The 24,642-nt window shown below is 47.2% G+C and overlaps 1 protein-coding gene across 1 annotated transcript in view; it reads right to left on the bottom strand.

Annotated features, from left to right (window-relative positions):
* Positions 1-612: 612 nt before the first annotated feature.
* The window catches only part of ADAMTS12 (ADAM metallopeptidase with thrombospondin type 1 motif, 12), a 187,670-nt gene continuing 163,640 nt past the window's right edge, over positions 613-24,642 (bottom strand). The window contains exons 21-24 of the mRNA XM_005872608.2: positions 17,436-17,609; positions 13,598-13,741; positions 11,620-11,779; positions 613-4,668 (exon numbers count right to left, since the gene is read on the bottom strand). Of these exons, the coding sequence (XP_005872670.1) occupies positions 4,490-4,668; positions 11,620-11,779; positions 13,598-13,741; positions 17,436-17,609 (657 nt within the window). The 3' untranslated portion in view covers positions 613-4,489. The remainder of the gene's footprint in view (positions 4,669-11,619; positions 11,780-13,597; positions 13,742-17,435; positions 17,610-24,642) is intronic.

Raw genomic sequence — 24,642 nt, 5'->3', positions numbered from 1 at the left:
TCCCCCAATTTGAATCAAATTGATGATTCAGAGGCTGCATCGTGCTCTTCCTGTGGTTTTTTACCTCTTCCTGGACATTCGACTTAGACCCCACATGCGGCTCTTTGGCCCCTTTAGTGTGGCTCTTCCTAAGCCTTAGGAGTACCCTAATTAAGTTAATAACAATGTACCTACCTATATAGTTTAAGTTTAAAAAATTTGGCTCTCAAAAGAAATTTCAATCGTTGTACTGTTGATATTTGGCTCTGTTGACTAATGAGTTTGCCGACCACTGACTTAGACCAATACTCTGGATAAAACAAGGAGCAGGTAATGCCGAACACATTGGATCTGGTACTGCAGAGAATTTTAGGCATCACTTCCGATTACCATAGGGTAGATTGCCAGTTATTGCATAAACATTCATGAGAAGAGACCCAAGTTCTACCTCGCCTGGGCTGTGACTCATCTGGCAACAAACTGATCGAGGGGTGAAGTAGGAGGAATCTGCAGGGAGCGTGGAAGACATGGACAGCATCCTCCTCAGGGTTGCTAGACTCCAGTTACCTGTGGTGGTGGTGGCGATGCCGGGCGTCTCACAGCAGGGGTCAATGAATCACATGGCAACACCAATGAGTTTGGCCATTTATTGATGCCACACCACGGCAGGCTATGAGTACAGTCTGGTTTTAAATACTGAGGCGCCCAGCAGGCGCCCCTTGAGGCTGGGCCTGGCAAAGCAGCACAGGGATGCAGGGAGGCGATGGCTTGGGCCATGTACATCACACAGCCATTCTGGAGGGCAAGGATCGGTAGGCTTGTGCTTCCCAACCATGTTTTTAAAAAATTATATAACTTAAAATAATAATAGAAATACGAATAATATCAATATCTGAATTAGCAGTACAAAAACCAGGAGTAGCAATCAACTATGTTGGCTAAGTTGTAGCACCAGGCAGTTCACGTCATGTGGACTCTCTCAAGAGTGAACCACTGTGCACCGGGTACCAGACACACCGCCCAGGACTCCCCCCTCAGTCAGTAGGGAGAAGAGCTGAGACCGGCCATCTCTGTCTCTGGGGTAGTGACGTGCAGCTTTCAGAGTTTACAGGACTGGAGCCAATTGTTTGGGAAATTATAACCTGAAAGAATATAAATCCCTCAAACTGTGTTTCAGAAACTTGATGAAGGTTATCAAAAACATTCACTCAACGTCTGAAAGCATCACCCTGGGATGACTGCCAATTGGGTATCAGGAGAGAAGGTGGAGGTGTGCTCTTATTTAAGAAAACCCATCATGAAGTCTTTCTTACCAACAAGCAATTGTTTGTCTCACCAAGTTTCCCTATGGAGTCTCTTGCAATGTTACTTTCTCACGGTGCTGAAGTATGTGTTGTGTTCAAGAATTAAATTAACCCATAACTTTCCAGAGAAGAGCTAACTCTGCCGCGGAGAAAGGCAATGTAAACCAGACTGGGTCTGAGGATCTTAATGGATTTGAGCACCAGGCCCGGTGGCGGCCCCCTCTGGTCACAGAAGGCGTGCGTCCAGGGTCTCCTGCTAGACTTCTCACTCACTTGTCCAAGTTGGGACGGAAGGAGGACATGGATGGAATAAACCAGTAATGCTGCTTCGTGTTGGCCCCTGTGAGCATCGAAGGAACGGTACAGATACCATCTGTGTTCTTGCCTTGAGTCTCCCTGATAACCCGAGGTCCCTCTCCTGTTGCAAGCACAGGGACCTGTCAAAACCCTGATGACCCAAAGCGGAGGGATTGTCAAGGCAACAACCATGTCCGATGACTCCAGTAGCAAGTGGGGTCCAGATGGACAGACGCCACACAACTGGCTCACAACACAGCCCCCATATGGGAGGTGAATGTCCATGATGCCTGACTAGAGGCCATTATTCCGCCTTTGAGAAACTGGAGAATGACCTCCAGTGGAGCACTTGGCCAGGCCCTCCCTACAGTTCTGCCAGCGTCGCCACCTGGGTCACAAATAACGTTCTGTGTATTGGGAAGACCAGCCCCGTCAAGTTTGGTGAGGTCAGTAGGAAGCCAAGTTTGTTCCTGAGTTTTGTAAGACTGGTCATATCAGGTCTCTGACGACATGCATGACCTTAGGATAGTACAGTACCAGCTTAAGTCAATCTGGTTTACTCAATTAACCCCCGGAGAGCCTACAGGACACTCAGGGACAGTCTCTGCGAATTGTCTCATCAGAGAAAAAATCACCTTCTCCTCCACTCACATCACTAACAATTTAAGCACCTTCTCTCGAAAACTGTTATTTCACCAGAGATTGTCACCGGCCAGCAATGTTTATATTTGAAGACAGAGAATACAAGACTGTAATTATTATTTAGACATCAGTTTCCTGGCTTTAGGTAAACATGTCTACTTGCCTCCTGTTTCTGGTCTATCTTGAATTTCATCCCAACCCCAGTGTTTTGTGTTCCACAGAAATTTATCAGAATAACATACATTGATGGCTTGAAAAAAAAAAAAGCACACAGTATAAAAATGTTTAAGTTTCTGGTATCCAAGTAATAGAACTGGCATTGGCCAGCAACACCACTACACGTCGAACAGAAGATGTGGACTTTCCCGTGTCTGTATCTATTTACGTGTTTCTGTGAGTTCTGCCACCATCTAGATATTAGCACCATTTTGCAATAGCACCATCTGCTGAACGGATAGATAATTCAAGATCTGGGACGCTGTGTTCCATGATGAAGATGAACTGTACCTGTGACTGAAAAATGCTGCCCATCGCATGAAGGCCACCCTCCTGCCTTCCCTCTGTCAGGAGCTGAGGGCTTCTTCCCCTCAAGGCCCCACATGCACCCACTCACCCGCCCTCTCCCTCTGGGTTCAGTTCATGAAAATGCCTCCCCTTAGAAGCCAGGAATTTGCCTTGAATTTGAAACCACGGCCTACTTCGGCTCCTGTTGGGTGGTGGGAACATCCAGGATAAGACTTCTAACTCTCATTTTGGTTTTTGGACTCCCCTTAACATGCCTGTGTCCCCCAAAGAAAAAGACCCTCCGAAGTAAGCACTGGGAAGTAGGTCATCCTTATCTCACTTTTGAGAAGGGCTTCCCCCCCGCCCCCCCGACTAGAAATTTGTACTAAGTTCATATATTTAATACAACTTATCTGATTCTTTGAGATATTTTAACCTGGAGCTCCATTTTCCCACCTGGAATGGGGGAGGGGGCGGCCATGGACTAGGTTGGAGCAGTTGTTGTGTGTGAACCCAGCGAAGAAAAGATGTTCGACCTGAGCTGATGACTCAGGCAGGAGATGTGCCGGAGGGGGAATTAGACAGGAAGACACATTTGCTCATAGCGAGGAAAGGAAATTGCCCAAGCAAGTGGGAAGAATAAAGGCCCACGTTCCCTTTCCTCTATGGCTGACCGTTGAACAACGCTGGCTTTGGGGTGCCAAACCCCAAGCAGTCGAAAATCCTCATGTAACTTTTGACTCCCCTGAATGTAATTTCTCCTTGTATCCAAGGAGTATTTCAGGGCCCAACCCCCACTCCTCGCCACACAGACACCAAAACTCATGGACGCTCAAGTCCCCTACATGAAACGGCAGAGCTCAATGCATCCAGTCTGCCCTCCACACCCACATACTCGCACTGCAGATGGAAACAGCACAGATCTTAATTGAAAAAAACTCTGTGTATAAGTGGACCCACACAGTCCAAAGCCATGTTGTGCAAGGGTCAACTGTACCAGCACGAAATTAATTTCTGTTCAGGTCAGAAACACACATCAACTGCTCCAGCCTGGCCTTCTGTGTAACCTAAATGCCGTAGCGTCACTAAACCCTCCAGTCTCCACCTGCTCCCTCTTGTTCTAGTGTCTCTAGGTGGGCGTGGGGGTCTGACCAGCTCAGAGAGGGGGTCTCCAGGGGTTAGGGACAGACCGAGGGTGGAGGGGCACTCTCTCCTCCTCTCTACCTGAAAACTGGGTGAAGAAAGGGGCGCTCTGCCTAGATGAACTAAGGGAATGTTCTTAAAAGCTCTCCCGTGATGTTTTAAACAACAGCTGCCCCAGCAGAGAGGGGTGGTGGGGGCAAGATGATTCTACCAAGATCCACTAACAAGATTCTTTGTTCCCTGGATCAGTGTGGCTCTGTTTCCTGATCCTTTGAGGTAGTCTGGGAAAAACCTGGCCTCTTTGTTTTTCTTTTTGAGGGATGAAAAAGAGACATCATTTCACAGACTTGCCTAACCTGGCACCTGTCCCAGGAGCTGAGCCAGGAGCGGCCTAATTCTCCCGGGTGTCCCCCTGCTGATCAGGGAGCGGCAAGTGTTCGGGGCCCAGCCCTCCTGTGAGGGGCATTGTGTGGCGAGTGGGACACAGCAGATTTTGTTTTGTTATGGCGCAAAGTTGGACCTGAAGTGCACAGAGGAACACCTCCTGGAGCGGTTCCGGGGTTAGCAGAGGGCACGGTCAGCAGGCTGCGGCGGGCGATGGTGGCGGCTCCCTCCTGGACTTAGAGCGCTTTGGGGTTCTGGAGCAACTGTGGCTTCCTTGGCCTTCGGGCGTGGACCCCGTGTGCCGGGGCGCAGGAGAGGCAGCACTGAGCCCGCACGGTGGGCACAGAACACTTCTTCATGGCTCTCAGTGTCTGGCAGAAACCCGCTGATAAGTTGTCCTTGGTGCACAGCACATCTGCGGAGGGAGAAAAACATTCAGGAAGTACTGACAGTTATCCTTGTCAGTGAATGAGCACAACTGCTGTTCATTCATACGTGAACCAAGAAAGGTTCCCTAACAACCTATAATAATAAAAGGGTAATATGCTAATTAGACTGAACGTCATTCTGGACATCCTTCCTGATGAAGCCGGGGCCAGAGGGAAGCGAGCCCCGGGTCCCAGGTGCCGGAGGGAAACCGGTGCCGGCAGCCAGGGGAAGGAAGGCCTACTCTTGCACGAATTTTCGTGTGTGCACCAGGCCTCTAGTTCATCATAATAGTGGACATCCACTGGCTATGTGTCAGACGTTGTGTGAAGTATCTGTGTTAAATGGAATCATCAGTTGTAAGCCTTCACCCCTGTAGAGTGTTAAACACTCCCACCCTTGCCGAGTTGCCAGGTGGGTGATAAGTAAATACTTCTCTGCTTCTTCACTGTGGGCTCAGCTCTCGGACTTGCTTTGGGCAATGGGACGCCAGGAGACATGATCCCGGTGGGGCCTTGGGATGTGGGGAGGGGTGGCCCTGCCCTGATGGGCGTTGGCCATCACCATGAGGACGTGGCTCCTGCAGGCACTGAGCCAAGGAGGATGAGAGACTTACAAAGCCGGCCTCAACCTTACCTACAGCTTGCGGCCAAGGCCAAGGAAGGCCTGGCTCGATCAGCTGCACTTTGGCTGACCTGTGGAGGCTGAACAAAAAGTACATGAGTGTAGTTTTAAGGCCCTGAGTGCAGAGCTGTTTTGCTACACAGCATTGCTATGCGACAGCTGAATGCAGTGTGTTATGGGCACCGCTTCATTTCCTCTTCACAGCAGTGCTGCCAGGTCAGTACAGCGATTCTTTCTGCTTAGCAAATGCGAGATGTAGTTTTAAGGCCCTGAGTGCAGAGCTGTTTTGCTACACAGTATTGCTATGCGACAGCTGAATGCAGTGTTGTTATGGGCACCGCTTCATTCCCTCTTCACAGCAGTGCTGCCAGGTCAGTACAGTGATTCTTTCTGCTTAGCAAATGCGAGATGTAAGACCTCCAGGGGTGAAGAACCGGCACAATGTCATCCGGCTGACAAGCGGCACAGCCGGATCTGGACACAGGCTGCACTGACCCTACGGCTCTTGCTTTTAGTAGTCATGCCACTCAGAGCACCCGGCAACCACCCGGTCAACCAACTAACCAATGCTCTCTGAGCATCGCTCAGCAGTGAGTAATGTGGTCCCTGCCTCCAGAACTACACATGGAGATGAAGGCATCAGATACACAGATAATGCCCATGGCAAGTGTATAATTCGTCACCTGGGTTCTAACCCTTGTTCCCTTCTAACTAGCTCTGGGCAAGAAGCTCCTTAATATGGCGCGTATGTGTGTGTGTGTGTGTGTGTGTGTGTGTGTGTGTGTGTTGCTTCCCTCAGACACAAAGCAGTGAATTTGACTAGATTTCTCAGGAGCTACCACCACACACTCTATAGCTGAGACTCAGACTGCCTGGCCCACAGACTCCAGGTCTGAAAGGAATTAATTAAGGTCCAAGTCACAGATTTTGCTTCTAGAAAGTGAAATTGTTTCAAAATTGGCTTGAGTGCCTCTGTGAGCTATGGGTGTCTGTCTTTCTCCTTCACAGAAAAAACTTGAACAGTCCCGGAGAAAAGCTTCTTCACACACAGGCTTCTGTCCTTTGTGAATAGAACTGTAGATAGAAGCAGAAATTCAGGAAATACCCTCGTTACTCTAAACCTGTAACAATATTTTTGCCTCTTTCTGCTTTCCCACCTTGAGGTCATAAAGGCAAAAAAATTCTTTTTCTCTCTTCAGGACACATCATTCCCTCCACAATGCCTTGCTTTTAGTTTGTTTATTTTTTTGTGGAGAAATCAACAGCTTCTGTTAGCTCTCAAATTCCATTTTGCAAGCAGATTTTAAGTGCCCTTGACAATAGGTAACATGTAATGCTCCTGGAAGCCCACACCTCTTCCTTGCTCACTTTTTTCTTCTTCCGGCCTCTTCTTACACCCGTCATGGCAACCCGTCTCTCCTAAAACCCCCCAGGAAACTTCGGTGCATGTGCTGGCATCTGAGGACGAGCCCATGTTTCGGCCAAGTATCCCTATTGTGGAAGGAAATGTGAGCTCCCTGTCTCCCATGCCCCCCGCCCCCCCAGCAGCCCACGTTCTCCATGGGGCCTGGGCCGTGTGTCACATGGGCTGCTATGCAGGACAAGAGAAGGGTTCCTTCCCAGGCTTCTGGTTTGGGAACTGGGCTCGGCGTGGAGCCTGGGTGAGGCTGCCCAGCCTCTCGGAGCAGGTGCATTGCTGGTAGCTCTTTGCTCCACATTCTTTTTGCCATGAGTATGTGAGTGCCCTGGGGCTACGTCCAGAGAGGAAGACAGAGGGGGGGTAAAATCTCCGCTTACACCCCTCTCTCCACAGAGCTTCTTGTGGCCATAGTGGATCACATAGACCTCTGCTATTCCAGTCTCTGAAGTGGTATCATTACTGTATGGTTTGCTCAAATGTGGCACTACGCTCTAACTTGGACTGTTCTGTTCATATGGGTAAGCCTCTTCTCAAAGTGTGATCTCTCTCAAGGGTGTCTTCCATTACAAAAAGGGCCTCCTACAGACCCCCAAGTTTTAACCCTATTGTGGGTTGACTTGTGTCTTCCAAAGTTGAAATCCTAATCATTGATAACTGTGAATATGACCTTATTTGGAAATATTTATTTTACTTTAAATATTTTTATTGATTTTTAGAGAGAGAGGAAGGGAGAGAGATAGAGAGATAGAAACATCAATGAGAGAGAAACATCATTGATTGGCTGCCTTCTGCACACCCCCTATTAGGGATCAAGCCTGAAACCTGGGCATGTGTCCCGACTGGGAACCAAACTGATGACCTCTTGGTTCATGGGTCGACACTCAACCACTGAACCACACTGGCCTGGTCTTTTATTTCCTTTTTGCCTTAAAAAATTATTTTTAATTATAGCCGACATACAATGTTATATTAGTTTTAGGTGTACAACATAGTGAGTCAACGTTTATATGCCTTACAAAGTGCTCCCCTCAATAAGTCTAGTACCCACCTGTCATCGTATGTAGTTATTATGGTAATACTGACCACTGCATCCCTGTGGCTTATTTTATAACGGGTAGTTTCTATTTCTTAATCCTCTTCCCATTTTCCTGCTCAAACCCCTCCCCTCTGGCAACCATCAGCGTGTTCTTTGTATCTGTGAGTTTGTTTCTGTTTCATTTTGTTGGATCATCTGTGTTGTTTTTTTAGATTCCACATATACATAAAATCATATGGTGTTTGTCTTGCTCTGTCTGACTTATTTCACTTAACGTAATTCTCTGCGGTTCCATCCAGGGTTTCACAAATGGTCCTCAAGAGCCCTGGACACATGCTGAGTCCTGGGAGCCTCCTGTTTGAGAGCAGGGGGCTGGAAGGAAGAGTGGAGGACCGTGGGGGCCTATATTGGCCCCTATGTGCCAGCCTATGTTTAGCAGCTCATTTAGGCAATGACTATGAGCCCAACATCATGACATGACTGAACTGCATCTGTTCTCATTATTATTGTAAAACAATGAGGCTCGTTGTATTCATCAGCCAACTGGATCCCAGCCGAACCATACACAATGCTTATAACTAGGGGTAACTTGGAGAGGAGATCCCCATTTGCCTCTGCCTGTTCAACAGAAAGCATACTTGGAAATTTAAAGGGACAGTTACTAGTATAAGCATGTTTCCTTGCTGTCAGCTGTGTACAGATTGAAAGGATAATAGTTTGTCCACAAAAGAAAGTTGAAAATCAATTTCAATGATGTTGACAAACACAGTTTCTGTAAGACGCTGGGTTCTTGAAGCCAGGGATTGTCCTACTTATTCCGTGCCCTTGGTTTTTAACACGTGCCTGAGAAATAGGCCATTATCAACACTATTTGCTGAATGAATTACTGAACGAAATCCTATTCATCAAGAATATTCTCCAATAGGAAGTTTGCTGGCTCAGATGTTCATTTGTATCAACTTTGGGTCTAAGTACTGTCCCTGTTACTTTCCTCATTATTTTTCTTGCTCTCTCTACCCCTCACTCCCCATATTAAAACAAAAAATACCCAGGAATAGAATGCATAAGATTTTTTTCTTTGGTTTTTAATAATTATAAATGTAATGCATAGAATATAGGCGATACTCAGTAAATACTTCTGAATGAAATTTCTGATGTTTTATTTCTTAGCCCAGATACATGAAAAGGGTTTTTAGAGTCCCTACTACAGAAACGGTCATTTTGATTTAGATTTGAATTCATTAACAAGTTAGATGGCACCCAAAAAAGTGCAAAGGCCTGGAGGAGAACAAACTTTACATGAACTCATGCCCGATCTTACAAGATGGACACAGGGGGTATATTTACTGTGATGGCTGGATGGCTGACAAGGACCTAGGCATTAAATAACTTATTTTCAAAGCATTTCAGAGGGCACAGCAGACAGGGTGGGTGGGTGGCTTTTCAATTGAGAAATTTCTTACAGCTGCTCTTTCATATGTTTCTCCATGAGTAAGCGTGGCTCTGCTTTCAAGAGAAGCTAATAATTAACTCCGTGCCCTGATAATTGTTGGCAAATGGAATTCATTATTCCCACCCATTGCCAGCCAACTGTTAGTTACCATCTCTTCAGTGTTTGAATTCAAGATAAAACTACCAGGAATGCATTTAACCCAGTTTTGACTATTGAAGATTATATTATTCAGCAGTAAGGCAGTTAAAGAGAATCTACATATAATTTTAAAATAACTGATAATACTAGGCATGTTCAACCAAGACTGTGTTGCTTCTTCAATTAGATAAAGTCAAAGCAACATAGAAGGATTCCATTGCCTCAACATCTTATTTTTAAATTAAGTTTATTGGGGTGAAATTGGTTAATAATAACATCCTATAAGTTTCAGGTGTGTACCTTTATAATATGACATCTGTGTACTCTGTTGTGTGCCCAACACCCAAAGTCGTCTCCTTTTATCACCATATATATCCTCCCCCACTGCCCTTCACTTCTAAATATATTTTATTGATTTTTTACAGAGAGGAAGGGAGAGGGATAGAGAGTTAGAAACATCGATGAGAGAGAAACATCGATCAGCTGCCTCCTGCACACTCCCTACTGGAGATGTGCCTGCAACCAAGGTACATGCCCTTGACCGGAATCGAACCCAGGACCCTTCAGTCTGCAGGCCGACGCTCTATCCACTGAGCCAAACCGGTTAGGGCCCTTCACTTCTGATAAATATCATTCTGTTGTCTGTATCTATGAGCTTTTCCCTTTTTCATTTGTTGGTTTGTTGCTTTTTAAAATACCCTACATATGAGTGAAATCACTCAGGTCTTGTCATTTTCCACTTGACTTATTTCACTTAGCATAGTCCTCTCAATATCCACCCATGTTGTGGAAAATGGAAATATTTCATCATTTTATGGCTGAGTTCCATTCCATTGTATACATACACCTAGTATTATCAGTTATCATTTTTTAAATCCATTCATCTGTCAAAAGGTACTTAGGTTGTTTGCTCCATGGCTTGGCTATTGTAAAGAATGCTGCAACGAACATAGGGGTACCTGTAACTTTACAATTTGTTTTTTTCTGGTAGATAACCAGAAGAGGGATTGCTGGGTCATATGGTAGCCCTGTTCTTAATTATTTTGAGAAACCTCCATACACTTTTCCATAGTGACTGTGCCAATTTACACTCCCACCAGTTGTGTACGAGAGTTCCATTTTCTCCACATCCTTCCCAACACTTATTTCTTGTCTTTTTGATAATAGCCATTCTAACAAATATGAAGTAGCATCTCATTGTCGTTTTGATGTTCATTTTCCTTATAACCAGTGGTGTTTAGCATCTTTTTATATCTGTTGGCCATCGGTGTGTCTTCCTTGGATAAGTGTCTATTCGGGTCCTCTGCCCCTTTTAAAATCAGATGGTTTGTTTCTGTGGTTGCTGAGTGTATGAGTTCTTTATGGATTTTGGATATGTTAATCTAACCTGGTGGTCTTAGGTCGTGCAGGAATAGACTCTGAGTGCAAGTTTGTGTCAAGGGATTCATTAAGAAAGCGCTCCCAGGGAAGACCACTAAGGGAGTGCATGGGAGGAAGACAGGAAGGGAGGAAGCACCGCCAGCTGCCATCTCTGGCGCAGTCCTCGCTTCAGCCTGGTCCCACAGGGAGCTCCAGGATGCAAGTTCTGTCTCAGTCCAGCTCCTGAAGCCAGTGAGCTGCACTGTCACACCCCCACACTCTTCAGCCATTGGCCACCGGCTACCCCAGGGGAAGTGAATTTGCAGGCACTTAAGGCTTTCTAGGTGGAGAGAGAAAGCTGCTGGAGTGTGTGACAGACAACTGAGACAGAGCTTGCGCCCTGGAGCTCCCCCAGGGGACCAGGCTGAAGCAAGGACTGGGCCGGCGATGGCAGCCTGGTCGGGCTTCCTTTCTGTCTTGCTTCCCGCACTCACCGAATGGTCCTTCCCAAGAGTGTCTTCTTAATGCCTCCCTTGCACACAGATCTGCATCTCAGTCAGTTCCTGTGGAACCTAAGGCAGGGTGCTGGAATGACAGAGGGCCATGCAGTACACGACTGGGGTTCTGAGAAGGCGGGAGCATCTCTGAAAAGTTTTTGAAGAAGGAGAAGTGATTCTCATCCATGTGGGATGACAGTGTGAATGGGCTTTAGGAAAATGGATGAGACAATCCCTTAAGGAATCAGAGTCACACCTCACCAAGTCAGACTGCTTCCTCCCAGCGATGCCGGCTGGCCTTTCAGCAGTAAGTTCCCGGCTCAGTAAAGGGGACTGCAGCGACCCAGGAATCAAGTCATGCAGGGCAACTTACCTGTGAGAAGCTCTCCCCCTGAGCAAAGCCCTCCACTCACCAGCACTCTTCCTGCAGGCCTGCTGGTTGCACTCTTGGAGTTCGGGAGGTCTGGGTTCATGGTCACACTGGCATTGGTCTTGACCTTCAGTTCTATTGTCCTCTGAGGAAACACAGTGGACAGTCCTCTTCTGAAAGCCACCCCCACAGGAAGCCGTGCACTGAAAGAGTGGGGCACATGGGAAATCAGAATTCTCTCCCGGACCCACCAGGGGAACTCAGCCGAACGCCTCCAACCCACCGTGGTCCAGTAGAAAGCCTCAGGACCCGTTTTGGAGCCAGAGTCATTAGTCAAAGGCACTAATAATGTGGAGATGTGAACTTAGGAGGAGTCCATATGACAGATTGTGTGGACTGAAATGGGCTTAATTTACTATTGGGTTCTCAGTAGGATGTGTACAGAGGTTGAATTATGTGTAAAATAGAAAAAAAAAGTCTATTTGGGCCCTGGTTTCTTGGCAACCCAGTTTCTTTGAACTAGCTTTGATCTGGGGCTGGAAATCACATGTGAGGAAAGGGCACAGAGCTACAAAGAAAGCTGAGAGCAGGATAAAAAGAGAGGTGGGAGAGGAAAACCACAGTGGGATGGAGAAAGGATGTGGAATGGACCCAGCTGGACCACGTGTGGTCTCAAGCCATGCTAACAGGTAAGGCTCCATGGTAAGGTCATGAGGTGGCCACCGGCAGGCAGAAGGGAGGTTTGCTGGCCTGGAAAAGCAGCTTAGACAAGATGATTCCTGGGCATGTAAGAAAATGTTTGAATTTACCATATATATGCTTTTAAAATTCTGGGTACCTATCCGAAAAACTTGTAAATACTTACTTGTAAAGATATATGTACCCCTATGTTTATTGCAAAATTATCTTTACAACAGCCAAGACATGGCATCAACCTAAGTGTCCTTCAACAGAGGACTGGATAAAGAAGATGTGGTACATACTGCAACGGAACACTTCTCAGCCACGAAAAGATGAACTATCGCCATTTGCCATTTGCTTTCTTGTTGTCAATGATATACGAGACCCGGTGGGAACTGCCCATTGACTAACCCAGGGCAATGGGGGGTATTAGCCAATTGAGGGGAGAGCTTTGACCCATTCCTGGGACACAAGAGCCAGTAGACTTCTCTCTTTCTGCCTCTGGACAAACTGCCCTAAGAGGCAGCAGTGCATAGGGCTTTTATAAGGCCTTCTGAGGATGGGTGATCAACTGGTCCAGACCCTGGGCAAGGTCAGGCTGGGAGTGCACCAGCTCGTATCTGATTCCCCCGTTCGCTGTTTCCTTCCTTTTTCCTATCACATCTGCTTCTCGGGCATTGTATTTCCTAATAAAGTGATTAATTTTGCCTCAAGGCTTTATTTTCTAGAGAATCCAGGATAAGACAAGTCAGAGTGACCACTGAATCTGTCTATGGAAAAATTTTATTTAATCTTCAGTATCACTGATAGTTTTATTTATACAATAAAACAAACTTTGAATAAGAAATCCTTTCCTCCTTTCCAGTTTAATTCTTTTCCTTGTCTCTCCATCTAACTGGCTGCCACCTGGCAAACTGATCGGCAGAGGACAAGAGGCCTGGAGCTCGTTAGGCTAAGCCTCAAGCTCCAGGGCACATGCGAGTCCCATTCGCTCCAAGAAAAGCCAGAGCATCAGAGACGTTCAGGCCAGAAGTGCCTTTCCTTAGGCTTCCTGCCTCTGGATAGTTTGGTATTTGATCTTCATCTTTTGAAAGTCTTTGATCTGTTTCTCTTCTGAACTCAGGACAGCAAACATTGACCACCATGTCAGCTCTGGGTCAACCTTAGCAGACTTAGCGGTATTTTAGATAGCAGAAGGATACTAGCTCTAAAACATATAGAGACACACTGTAAGTCAGTGGACACACTGAACATTTACAATGAATGTATGTTCTTTTGAAACTAAAGAAAACAAATGCTTTTTTTAGACTAAAGATATGAAGAGAACACAACTGACTTACCAGGTCCCAGTTCCCCGTGGCCCAGTGACAACAGGGGTGCTGGTTGCAGGGGGCAGTGGACACCGGCCGTTGTGCCCAATCACAGAGGCCTCTCGGACAGGCCACACCTCTCTCCTGCACTCCGCCTCCACAGGACCTGGAGCACTGATATACAACAGGGACAGGTTAGGTATAAGCATAACCAATGGACACAAGACACTGCGGGGTAGGGGAGGCCGGGGGAAGGTCAAGGGGGGGAAAAAAAAAGGAGACATATGTACTATTCTTTGTAATATTTTAAGCAATAAAATAAAATTAAAAAAAAATAAAATAAAAACAAAAAACAAACAAACAAAAAAAAAGAAAATCACACAGAGATGTCTGCAATGAGAAGGGAAGAACTTTCTATGGTCACTTTTGTCGTGTGCAGTATTACTTAGAATATTAGTATCTATACTGGAATCTAAGCCTCTGTTACAAGTTCCTTACGACCACTCAGTCCCTTCAAATAACAGTGGGGAAACAGAATGAGAGAGAAGGAAGGACACAAAGGAAATTCTGAGGATAAGAGGAGGAGAAAAAAGCAGAAGGTGCCAAATAGCTCCATGTCAAATATGTCAACAGAAGGAATTTTGGTTAAAAATCGAAATGAGTCATTCCAGAATGGACGTTGTTATCTGTGTTTTGCCTTCTGGCCCCAGTGTCTAGAAACGGGAAATGTAAAATGTAGACATTTTCATTATGATTAGCTGTGAGCATGCGCATTTGCAATACAAGTTTGCTCATCTCCTGTTAAAATTGGGTTCAGCTTCTTTTCCTACTGCATAAAGCTGTGAATTACATGTGTGTCTATTCTGAATAGGCAAGTTAGTAAGTTTGCTCAGGGTTCTGATGCACTGGCTGTAATGCTCACAAAATAAATCTGAAATGACAAGTTGGTTCCTCAATGGATACAACTCTAAAACGTGTCAGCTTTTTGCTCACTAAAATAATTTTACAAGACATATTGTCTCCTCTGCCTAAAAATTTTGGGAGGGAATTAAATAATTCACCAAGAATCTTTGAAAAGCACTTTGAGTACTTTGAAGAATCTTAATTATCATATGGTAACAAAAAACAAACAAACAAACCACAAAACAATGATGGGTGTCAACATCTTGCCCATATCATGTCAGGCACTATGTGTGTGGTGGTACCATGGAAAATGCAAATTATATACAATTAGCCCTTTCTGCTCAATAAAAGAACCAATCTATTGCTTCCACAATGTTCCAACTTTGAGAGTCAATATGGACTTTTCCCCATTTATTCACTCCATTTTTAACTCCGTGAAGAGAGGAAAGTAACCCCACATTTGTGATCCTTGTTTGTACCTACACATGGGCATAGAGATTCAGGACCACCAGGCCATGTAATCTCCAGGTGAAAGGGATAAAGAAGATATAAACCAGTGGTTCTTGAGGTGTGGTCACCAGACCAGCAGCTGCAGCATCTTCTGAGTTGTTAGAAATGAAAAATTTCACGCCCCACCCCAGACTTCTGAGTTGGAAACTCTGGGGGTGGGGGTCTAGACATCTGTGTGGGAGCAAACCCTCCAGGTGACTCTGAAGCATGCTGAGTCTGCCACCCACTGGAGCAGAGACGTTCCCACAGCTGCAAGCAGTCTGGGCTGGCTGACTCCACTGACATTCCCGTGTGGCATTAGACAGTGTGTGTGGACAGAGCAGCATCATGACGGCTCAGCTCAGGAAAGCACCTAATATGCCCAGTCCCTCAACAGCTCCAAGGATGTATTCAACTGACTTTTTCATTTTCCATCTTCACTGCTCGGAGCCTAGGAGGGAAGACTTCCAACTTGGTGGTTTGCTCAGAACAGAAACATTTAGAAGGAGGGTGGTAGGAGGCTCTGGGAACAGGTGACAGTGTGTGTGGACAGAGCAGCATCATGACGGCTCAGGAAAGCACCTAATATGTCTAGTCCCTCAACAGCTCCAAGGATGTATTCAACTGACTTTTTCATTTTCCATCTTCACTGCTCGGAGCCTAGGACGGAAGACTTACAACTTGGTGGTTTGCTCAGAACAGAGACATTTAGAAGGAGGGTGGTAGGAGGCCCTGGGAACAGGTTCATGATTGGGGCTCCCAGAAGCTACTGAGGAAGTATAAAGGATACATCTCTTTCATAACCAGAGAGCAGATATAACTGCTCATCTGTGATAACCTGCAAATGCCATTTCTCCGACAAGGCAATCTAAGCTCCTCTGTCAATTCCAGGACTCTGGAAGCTACCATCAGGCTCAGCATACCTGAGGGCCTACATCCCGAGCATGGGAATAGCAGGTACTTCATGTTCTCCAGAGCTGGGCAGTGGAAGGACAAGAAAGAGGGGACAATGGTGGCTGCTGCCCCAGGAAACACCAGGTGTTGGCCCAGAGGGTTAGAAATCAGCATGGCTGCTTGACCCAGTAGACAGGAAGTAGCTCTCTAGGGAAATCCATCCTCCATAGTTTGACTCAAACTCTATATCTTATAGTTGTGGTTCTCTGCCTTCCCTTCTCTGGCACCCAGTAGGTTCACCCAAACATTCTTAATTTAACTCTTTTTCCTCAGTTCATTCTCTGCTCAGTGGCCACTGGGCTAAGGCCTACAGTGTATGTGACACGGCACCAGAGTTAAGTTAGGGTTTTTCAAAATGCTGACATGCCGAGCTCAAAAGGTTCGCCATCACTGCTCTAGGGAAATCCATCCTCCATAGTTTGACCCAAACTCTATATCTTTCAGCTGTGGTTCTCTACCTTCCCTTCCCTGGCACCAGGTAGGTTCACCCAAACATTCTTAATTTAACTCTTTCCTCAGTTCATTCTCTGCTCAATGGCCACTGGGCTAAGGCCTACAGTAGAAAGAGTACAGGCCCTGGAGTCTGCCTTAGGCTTGAATTAATAGTCCACCAATTTATTTTCTATTTGTGTGACCTCATGTAAGCTTCTTAACCTCTGAGTCTCAATGTCTTCACCAATAAAATGGAATTCATAGGCCTACTATTCTGGCTGCTGTGAGAATTAAACCAAATATTGTGGGCAAAATGCCTAGCTCACAGACACCCTCAAAACATGCTGGGTCCTTTTTTCTTTTTCCTACCAGGCATGGACGTATTTGGGAGCAGCATTTTTGTCTACTGAGGCATTTTCTATTGGCAAATTAGATCATCCGCTCACAGACACCCTCAAAACATGCTGGGTCCTTTTTTTCTTTTTCCTACCAGGCATGGATGTATTTGGGAGCAGCATTTTTGTCTACTGAGGCATTTGCTATTGGCAAATTAGATCATCATACCTCACCAAAGAATAGTAACCTTGTTTCCCTGTGTTGAAGTAGGACAAAGACCTAGCAGGGTCTGGGCCCTCACAAAACAGAGGACACGGACACACACACTTCTTTTTCTCTGTGCAATGATCTGGGCATTTGACGGAAAGGTGGAACTCTAAAATATACTGTGTGTGGAAAGGGTCTGTCCATCACTCCCAGCCCGAAGCAGAAGCCCAGGAGAGCCATGCGAGGCTCCGATCTAAACAGCTCTCATCATAATGGTCCATGTACGTGTCCCTAGCAGGGACCCCAAGTCCCCTGTGCATCCACTGGGACACTAGGTTCTAATAAAGGCACTGGTGTGTCACTGTGGGAACCATATAACATAGTTCACGTCGTGGACATGGTGAGCCTCCCCACACAGTGTTGGGTCACTGAATGGTGGCCAGTCATTGGCACCAGACAGGTGTGGTCTTCCCTGAGCTCTAGACTCGCGTGGGGACACAGACAGTCACGTGGTCCGGCCATGTGGACGGTGCCCGAGGGGCTGTACCTGGCTCCAGGGCTCCACCTGCCACTCCTCGCAGGGCTCCGTGTTGCAGCTCATGCTCCGCGGGGGAGGGATGCCAGCCAGGAACTGGCAGTGAAACGGCCTCAGGCTGCGATGCTCCCTGTCCACGCACTGAGTCTCCCGGATCCGGAAGCCCCCGCTGCAGTTCCTGGAGCACTGTGTGGAGAGAGGATGCCAGGCCTTCAGTGCCCCGGCCCCAGGAGGGCTCCCAGCACCCGACGGTCGGGGCTGCAGTCACCAGAGGGTTAGTTCTAGTTCACGACGCCCTGGGAGGCATCACCCACTTTATAGATAAGACAGCTGAGGCTCAGAGTGTTTCTGTGATTTGCCCCAAAGCTCCTGATGAGAGAGTGGAGAACTGGACTTCAGAGGGGACCGGGGCAGGGGAGACAGAGGCAGACCCTGGTGCTTCCCAGCCTTTCTCTGCCAGATACTGTGGATGAACAACATGGGTTAACAATACGCCCCGTGGGCCTTATGTCCTGAGTGTCCTCCTTCCACCCTTTGCATTACCCACCAGCCACTCTCTTCCTTTAGGTCTGGGCTTAAATGTCACCCCTCAGAGAAGCCTTCTTTGGATAGACTTATCCACAGGGACAGAAACTATGGAGTGACTTTTATTCATCGTGTCCATCCTTCCTAGTAGGCTCTCACTGCCATGAAGCTGGAGCCCTTCTCCCCTGGTCACCGCTGTGTCCTGAGGCCTTAGCACGGTGCCAGGCACAGCAGAGGTGGCCCACACAAACTTTAGGAATGAACAGATGAATTCCAAGCAAAGGGCGACCAGGGAGGGCTCTCCGTGGGCTAGAGAGATCTGTGGTTCCCACAGGGAGGAGCACATCTTTCTTTGTCCTCTTACTCCTTCCATCACTTATTCCATTGCATTCTTGGCTGAGAGAATGCAAGTATGTCCATAGCTGCAAGGCATGTTTTCACGTGGCCCCCTCTCTACTTGGTAAAAAATCACGCTCTCTTTCTGGCCATGATAGGATAATCATGATTATAGGTTCTTGTAGATGGAAAAAGAAAATTCCTCAGAACTTTTCAATCGAGGTAGATCCCAAAATACCACCCCTTTCTTCTGCAACCCGGCATCCCTGGGCTACAGCATGGGAAGATGCGGGCCCGTGCGCTGGGGGGCAGATGGATGCTTCAGTGCTCCCATAAACCAACTGTGCTTAGCTTCTCAGCAATAAGCAACACTTGGAAGACAGCCCCCTAAATAAACTAGACTTCGTTTTCCTGCCAGGCTGTAAGTACACAGAGAAAAGAGTAGCTGCCAACTTAAAATCAGCCGCAGAAGAAATGAGGCAGCGTGCTAATCATTTCCACACAAAGCAGCCATTTTTCCAACAAACAGACGTCTGGGAAAGAGCACATGGTTAGAACAAGAAGGCTCACTACTAGGAAAAGGACCTTTACAAGACATATGTATAGCCCTGACTGGTTTGGCTCAGTGGATAGAGCGTCGTCCTGCGGACTCAAGGGTCCCAGGTTCAATTCCAGTCAAGGGCATGTACCTTGGTTGCGGGCACATCCCCAGTAGGGAGTGTGCAGGAGACAGTTGATCGATGTTTCTCTCTCAAGATGTTTCTAACTCTCTATCCCTCTCCCTTCCTCTCTGTAAAAAAAAGTCAATAAAATATATTTTTAAAAAAAGACATATGTGTAAAAAAATGCTTCCTTAGCTTCCATTCGATGCTATCATCTGGCATTCCTACATTTAATTTTCAGAATACCCTTTGGTCAAAGAGGGACTTCCCATTCAATGAAACGTGAAGTTTCTTAATGTGCTGAATGAAGTAATAAGGGAAGACACTCCCTAAAGCTGTGACTTTTCTGTTCCATTTTCTAAAGGCCTCAGATTCTGCCAGCGCGAGGGAGGGGCTGGATATTCCATCACTTCACTCCTGACGCTGTTGCACCTCTGGGTGCTGAGGGCCAGTTCCTACATTCCTTTCCTTTTTGCCCTGCAGGAGGGTCTCTTTGTTCCTGCTCTCCTAACCCTCCTAACCCCTGGACCCGACTGAGGACAGGAGCCAGACTGATGAGACTAGAAATACTGGCTGAGGCTCTGTTGCGACCAAACAGGCCTAACGGCTCTCCAGTTACCACATCAGCTTGTTCAACTGACAGAATCTGCAACCCAGATTGCGTTAGGATGAAGATGCTCTCAGCTTACAGGAGCCACTGGCAGAGATCAAATGAAATCAGTGGTTTCTCTCTTATGTTGTTTTTTATTTTATTTTTTTATTTTTAAATATATTTTATTGATTTTTCACAGAGAGGAAGGGAGAGGGATAGAGAGTTAGAAACATCGATGAGAGAGAAACACCGATCAGCTGCCTCCTGCACACCTCCTACTGGGGATGTGCCCGCAACCAAGGTACATGTCCTTGGCTGGAATTGAACCTCGGACCTTTCAGTCCTCAGGCTGACGCTCTATCCACTGAGCCAAACCGGTTAGGGCTTGTGTTGTTTTTTAATGTATGAAACTCACACAGGTGTTCTGATGTGTGAAATGAACTAACATAGGATCAGGAGGGCAGGAGACTGCGCACAATTACCACCCGACACCAACTGGCTACACGGCCAGTGGGTTCATCACTTCTCTAAGCCTCTGCTTCTCATGGTCTTAGAAGGATAAGCCGGATGATTAAACTACCCCGACATGCTAGAGGGTGTAAGTATGGGGTCACTAGATCTGTCCTCTGTTTTGATTTCAGAATACTTTAGTGCTCTTCAAGCTGCATGCCAAATGCTAAACCAGGAGACAGAAAGAAATTCTTTTTGGTTCCTTTCCTTATGCTACACAGATTCCTGAGACCCTTAAGATCAAATAATGCATTCCACACATTCTAAGTTGAACAGCATCAAAATTCGCCCTTCCATCTGTTCCCCGACCCCACTCGCCCCTTCCTCCAAGTATTGGGACTTGTTATGCTCCAGGCTCTGAATCCCAATCTAGCAGCAGGGAAAAGTGACACCAATGAGTAGAAGCGATAAAGGCTTTATGTCATAGGCCGTCCATGATCTAGTGAGGCACAAAGGAGGAGGGATCTGTGTCCCTGAGGAGGTCAGGAAAGGCTGGGGCTGAGTCATGTAAGATGAGCAGATGCTCCCTCGGCTGGCAAAACAGGATGGGAGACATTCCAGGTGGAGAAAATGGCACAAGCAGAGGCGCAGTTAGGGAGGCGGTCAGAACGCTAGAGCAGAGGGGTGGTGGGCAACGGGAGAGGCCTCCGTCTGGACATCAGTCCTCAACTCCAGCGTCTGGGTTCATGCTTCCTGTGGTCCCAATGGCTCCGATTTAACTGCCATTCCTCTTTAGGGATCCCTTAACCTGAACCCCCCGGGGCGTCAAGAGAGGGTGATGGTTTAGCCATTCAACCAATGATACCAAGACGAAAACAAACGCAGTGATTTTCAGTATAGGATCTGCCTTCCTGCTGCTCAGTTTTTGCTTGCTGGGGCTAGAAGCTCCCCTATGACACGCAAGTCTAGGTTCTGACTTTGGCACATTGGGCTTTCATATATGTTCCTGGAACATGTTACATATAAAAGTTGGGGACTCTTTGTACTTAGCAAGACAGAGGCTCTTTCCCTAATTAATTCATTTGTAAAAATTCACATCTAAAAATATGTAGCACTGCCATCGACAACCTGTAAAACGTAGTAACCATGGAGACAAGCAGGACAGACAGAAAGACGTCCACTCAGGAAGGTGGGAGCCGTGGGTGCCGCCTGGCATTGGTGTCACACCCACTGAGGGTTTCAAGCTGGTCCGTGTCAGTACTGCAGCTCTTCCACAAGAGGCACCTTCCTCCTCGGACAGGGTTTAACGTTCTGAAATTGCCGTGCCTCTCCCAGCTGGGGTGCATGTTTCATGTGCAGCGCTTCCCTTCCTCTGGAAAGCTGTCATTACACTGATGACGCCTCCTCCGGGGGGTGGCTTCTTAAAACTGAGAGAGTTTAGTGCTACCTGTGTGATCGGGTGTTAGTGATGTGCACGCCAAGCTTTTGTCTCCTCCATGGGAATTATAAAGAGGGGTCTGTATTAGGTGAAAATTAAATTGTTTATCGAAAGCTCTTGTGCAGCGTTGGGTGCATGGTGGTAGTTGGCAAATGCCAGGGCTCGAGGTAGGTGAAGTCCTCCCAAGTTCATGGACACTTTGAGCACCTTGTCTGCTTAGGACGCCTGCTTGAGCCGGTCACTTGGTTGACAGGACTTACTCCACTGTCACCTGTCCACAGGCCTGCAGTCCCCAGACGCCAGAGGTCAGTAAACACATGAGAGCCAGTCCTAACCTTTACCTTGAGCTTAGAGTTTCCCCAGGGTTTCATTGGAACAGTCTTTCACCATTTACAAAGTCATTGCACAAATATTCTCTCTTTTGATCCTTAAAATAACTCTATGAGGTAAGTAGAGGCAATATTCTCCACTTCATTTTTCAGAGGGGAGCAAACTGAAGCTCCTAAGATGTTAGAAGAATGGACTAGAGTCACATGCTGGCCAGCGACCCGAGAAGAGAAGGTACCCACCCAGATGTGCCTGATGCCAAGCCCAGCGCTGCTCCCAGGATTCAATTCTGCAGAACTACTTTTCCCCAAGACCGTCTCTGGGACAACCCTGAGGACTATGATTCCAGTTGGTTCTGGACAGACGAATGCAACAAGAGAAAGCAAGTGCATTCTGGAAAATGACTTCTACACCCTGTGAAGCTAGAGACCCGAATGTGACGTCTCATTCTACCGTCACATGTGAGAAAACAGCCACAGCAGTGGTATTAGGCTCCGGCAAGCACACAGTGGTAGAGACACAGCTGATAAAACAAGTGCAGTTCAGAGCAATCACAGTGAGAAACCCGGGGGCCCCAGGTGTGACACCTGTGGGTTCAGGTGAGACTGCAGCACACCCTGCAGTCCCATAAGCATTAAAGTGTCCTGGACCTGGGGTAGATATTGGTGGGATAATGCAGAAAGTACAAGGGAAAATTAGGATTCTTCCCTCTGAGAAAGTATCTGTGAAAAGGCAAACCTGTCAACTTGGTAGAACCTAAACCCTTTGGATATTTAAAGCAAAACCAGGGGTCCACTTTCCTACTGTAGATTTGTGGGGTTGCCTCTGAGTGAGCTAAAAATCCTGATGGAACAGGGAAACTAAGAATCTTTCCCAGTGTGTGGTCGGGACTTCTGACACCCTTATGACCTGGTTAAAAAGTGGGAGTCAAAACCCAGTCTCTCTTCATCATCAGAATTGACGGGCTCGGTCCCCAGTGTGGGGTGTGCGGGAGGCAGCTGATCGATGATTCTCATTGATGTTTCTGTCTCTCTCTCCCTCTCCTTTCCTCTCTGAAATCAATAAAAATATATTTAAAAAAAAATTGAAGATCAAATCGAAACCAACATTTCCAGGAAAAAGAGAAGTCACGTACACTCCTTTCCTTTCTGAAATCAATAAAAACATATTAAAACAAGAATTGAAGATAAAATTGAAACCGACATTCCCAGGAAAAAGAGAAGTCACTTACGCAGTATCCATAACATCTGATAGTCAGAAAAAACAAAAGTCAGCGCAACCCACCATCCGTAGCTCAATGGTGTCTCTGATGTTGGGTGTCTCTACCATCCCGAGAGAAGAGACGCTCTCTGTACTGATGGGACTGTGTCACCCTGAGGATTAGACTTGAGCTGTGGTGGGGACCACATTCCACAGAAGCTGATGACATGTAGAGACATCTACAGCCACCCGGCGTGCTGCGGGGTTAACAGTACTCCCCCTCCCGGCCACGGGGGAGGGACCCAGAGTCAGGGAAGGGATGCCGGGCAGAGCAGGGCTTTCTCGGGGGGTCTGGCCCCAGAGAAGAGCTCCCAGGTCTCTCATTCGGGGTTTACACCAGCTGGAACCCCTAGGGTTTTAACTGGAGTGACGTGTTCAATGTGTGATCTATTTCACGTGTCTGCCCTCCTTATGAGCCGTGTAATTTCCACGGGAAGGACCAAGGACTAGTCCCAGTGATGGGAAAGTGGGCCTTTAGGACTTGCTCAGAGGTAGAAGATGTTTCTTGAGATTTTTCTGGATATGGAAGAGGATTTATAGCCAAGCGTTTAGTCCTTGTTGGACCCTGGGTTTGTTATGAGTTGGCAGAGAAAGAAACAAGAACCAGAATCCCCCCTGAAAGGAAAATGGCATGCCACAGAGGGCGGGGCTTGGCGGGTGGCAAAGAAAGGCCAAGCAGTTTTCTCAGGGAGTCGCCTGCTCCCCCACCCCCTCTCTTCCAAAAGATCAGAGCCTCACTCTGGAAAAGCCGCGAGAGCAGCGAAATGACATTCCACCGTCCTGTCTGCAGCTCCGTCTGCCGGGGACCCAGAGCGGTCAGTGAGACCCCCGCAGTGCTGCTTGTCGAGGGAAAGTGGCTCCCCAGAGAGAAGACAGGGCCTGCAGGGCATCTGGGGCTGTGTGTGCTTGGCAGACGTGTGCATGCCTGGTCCCCACCTCTGTGCCGCTTACAGCCAGGCAGCTTTCAACCTCACCGTGGACCAGCGCCAGGCAGCCTGGTGGAGGTCCCCAGAGGCTGGTGTGAAGCAGAGTCAGCCTGGTTAGTGGCCCGGAGCACCCACACGAGGTGATGAAGCCTTTACAAGAACTCTGCAGACAGCCCGACGAGCAAAGACAATAAAACCACAGCCCGATCGGCACTTTTAAAGATCGAATTCTCCTTTGCGGGTCAGCTTTCATTTTGAGTCTGGCAGATTCAATGTAATACTGGCTTTGTGAGCAGCTGCTGGGCCATGATTTGATTATGCATGCGATAACGTATACTTATTACTTGTAATGCTAAATGTAAGTAATTTAGAAATAGTGTTGCATGCTGAACAAGCAATTCACTCCACAAGTGTAACTCACCCGGTGAGGGAAAGGACAGGGAGATAAATACACAGGTTAATACACACTCTACTTGTGCTAAGACTACTGTCCACAGGGTAGTAGGCCTATGGCCACACCTAGGATTTACTCATCCACAATTTTCTCACAGAAATGAGGCAGAGGGAGGCAGGGACGGGGGATGGGAGGAGAGAACCAACTTTATAGCAAATGCTTATATAAGACCTCCTCCCTCCACACACCCCAACACTGAGCCTAGTCTGTTACCCGCCCCCCACAACCCCCCCAACACTAGCCTGGTCA

The sequence above is a fragment of the Myotis brandtii genome, unplaced genomic scaffold, assembly GCF_000412655.1.
Source record: "Myotis brandtii unplaced genomic scaffold, ASM41265v1 scaffold384, whole genome shotgun sequence".
Lineage (NCBI taxonomy): Eukaryota > Metazoa > Chordata > Mammalia > Chiroptera > Vespertilionidae > Myotis > Myotis brandtii.
This window is presented reverse-complemented; position numbering and strand designations above follow the sequence as displayed.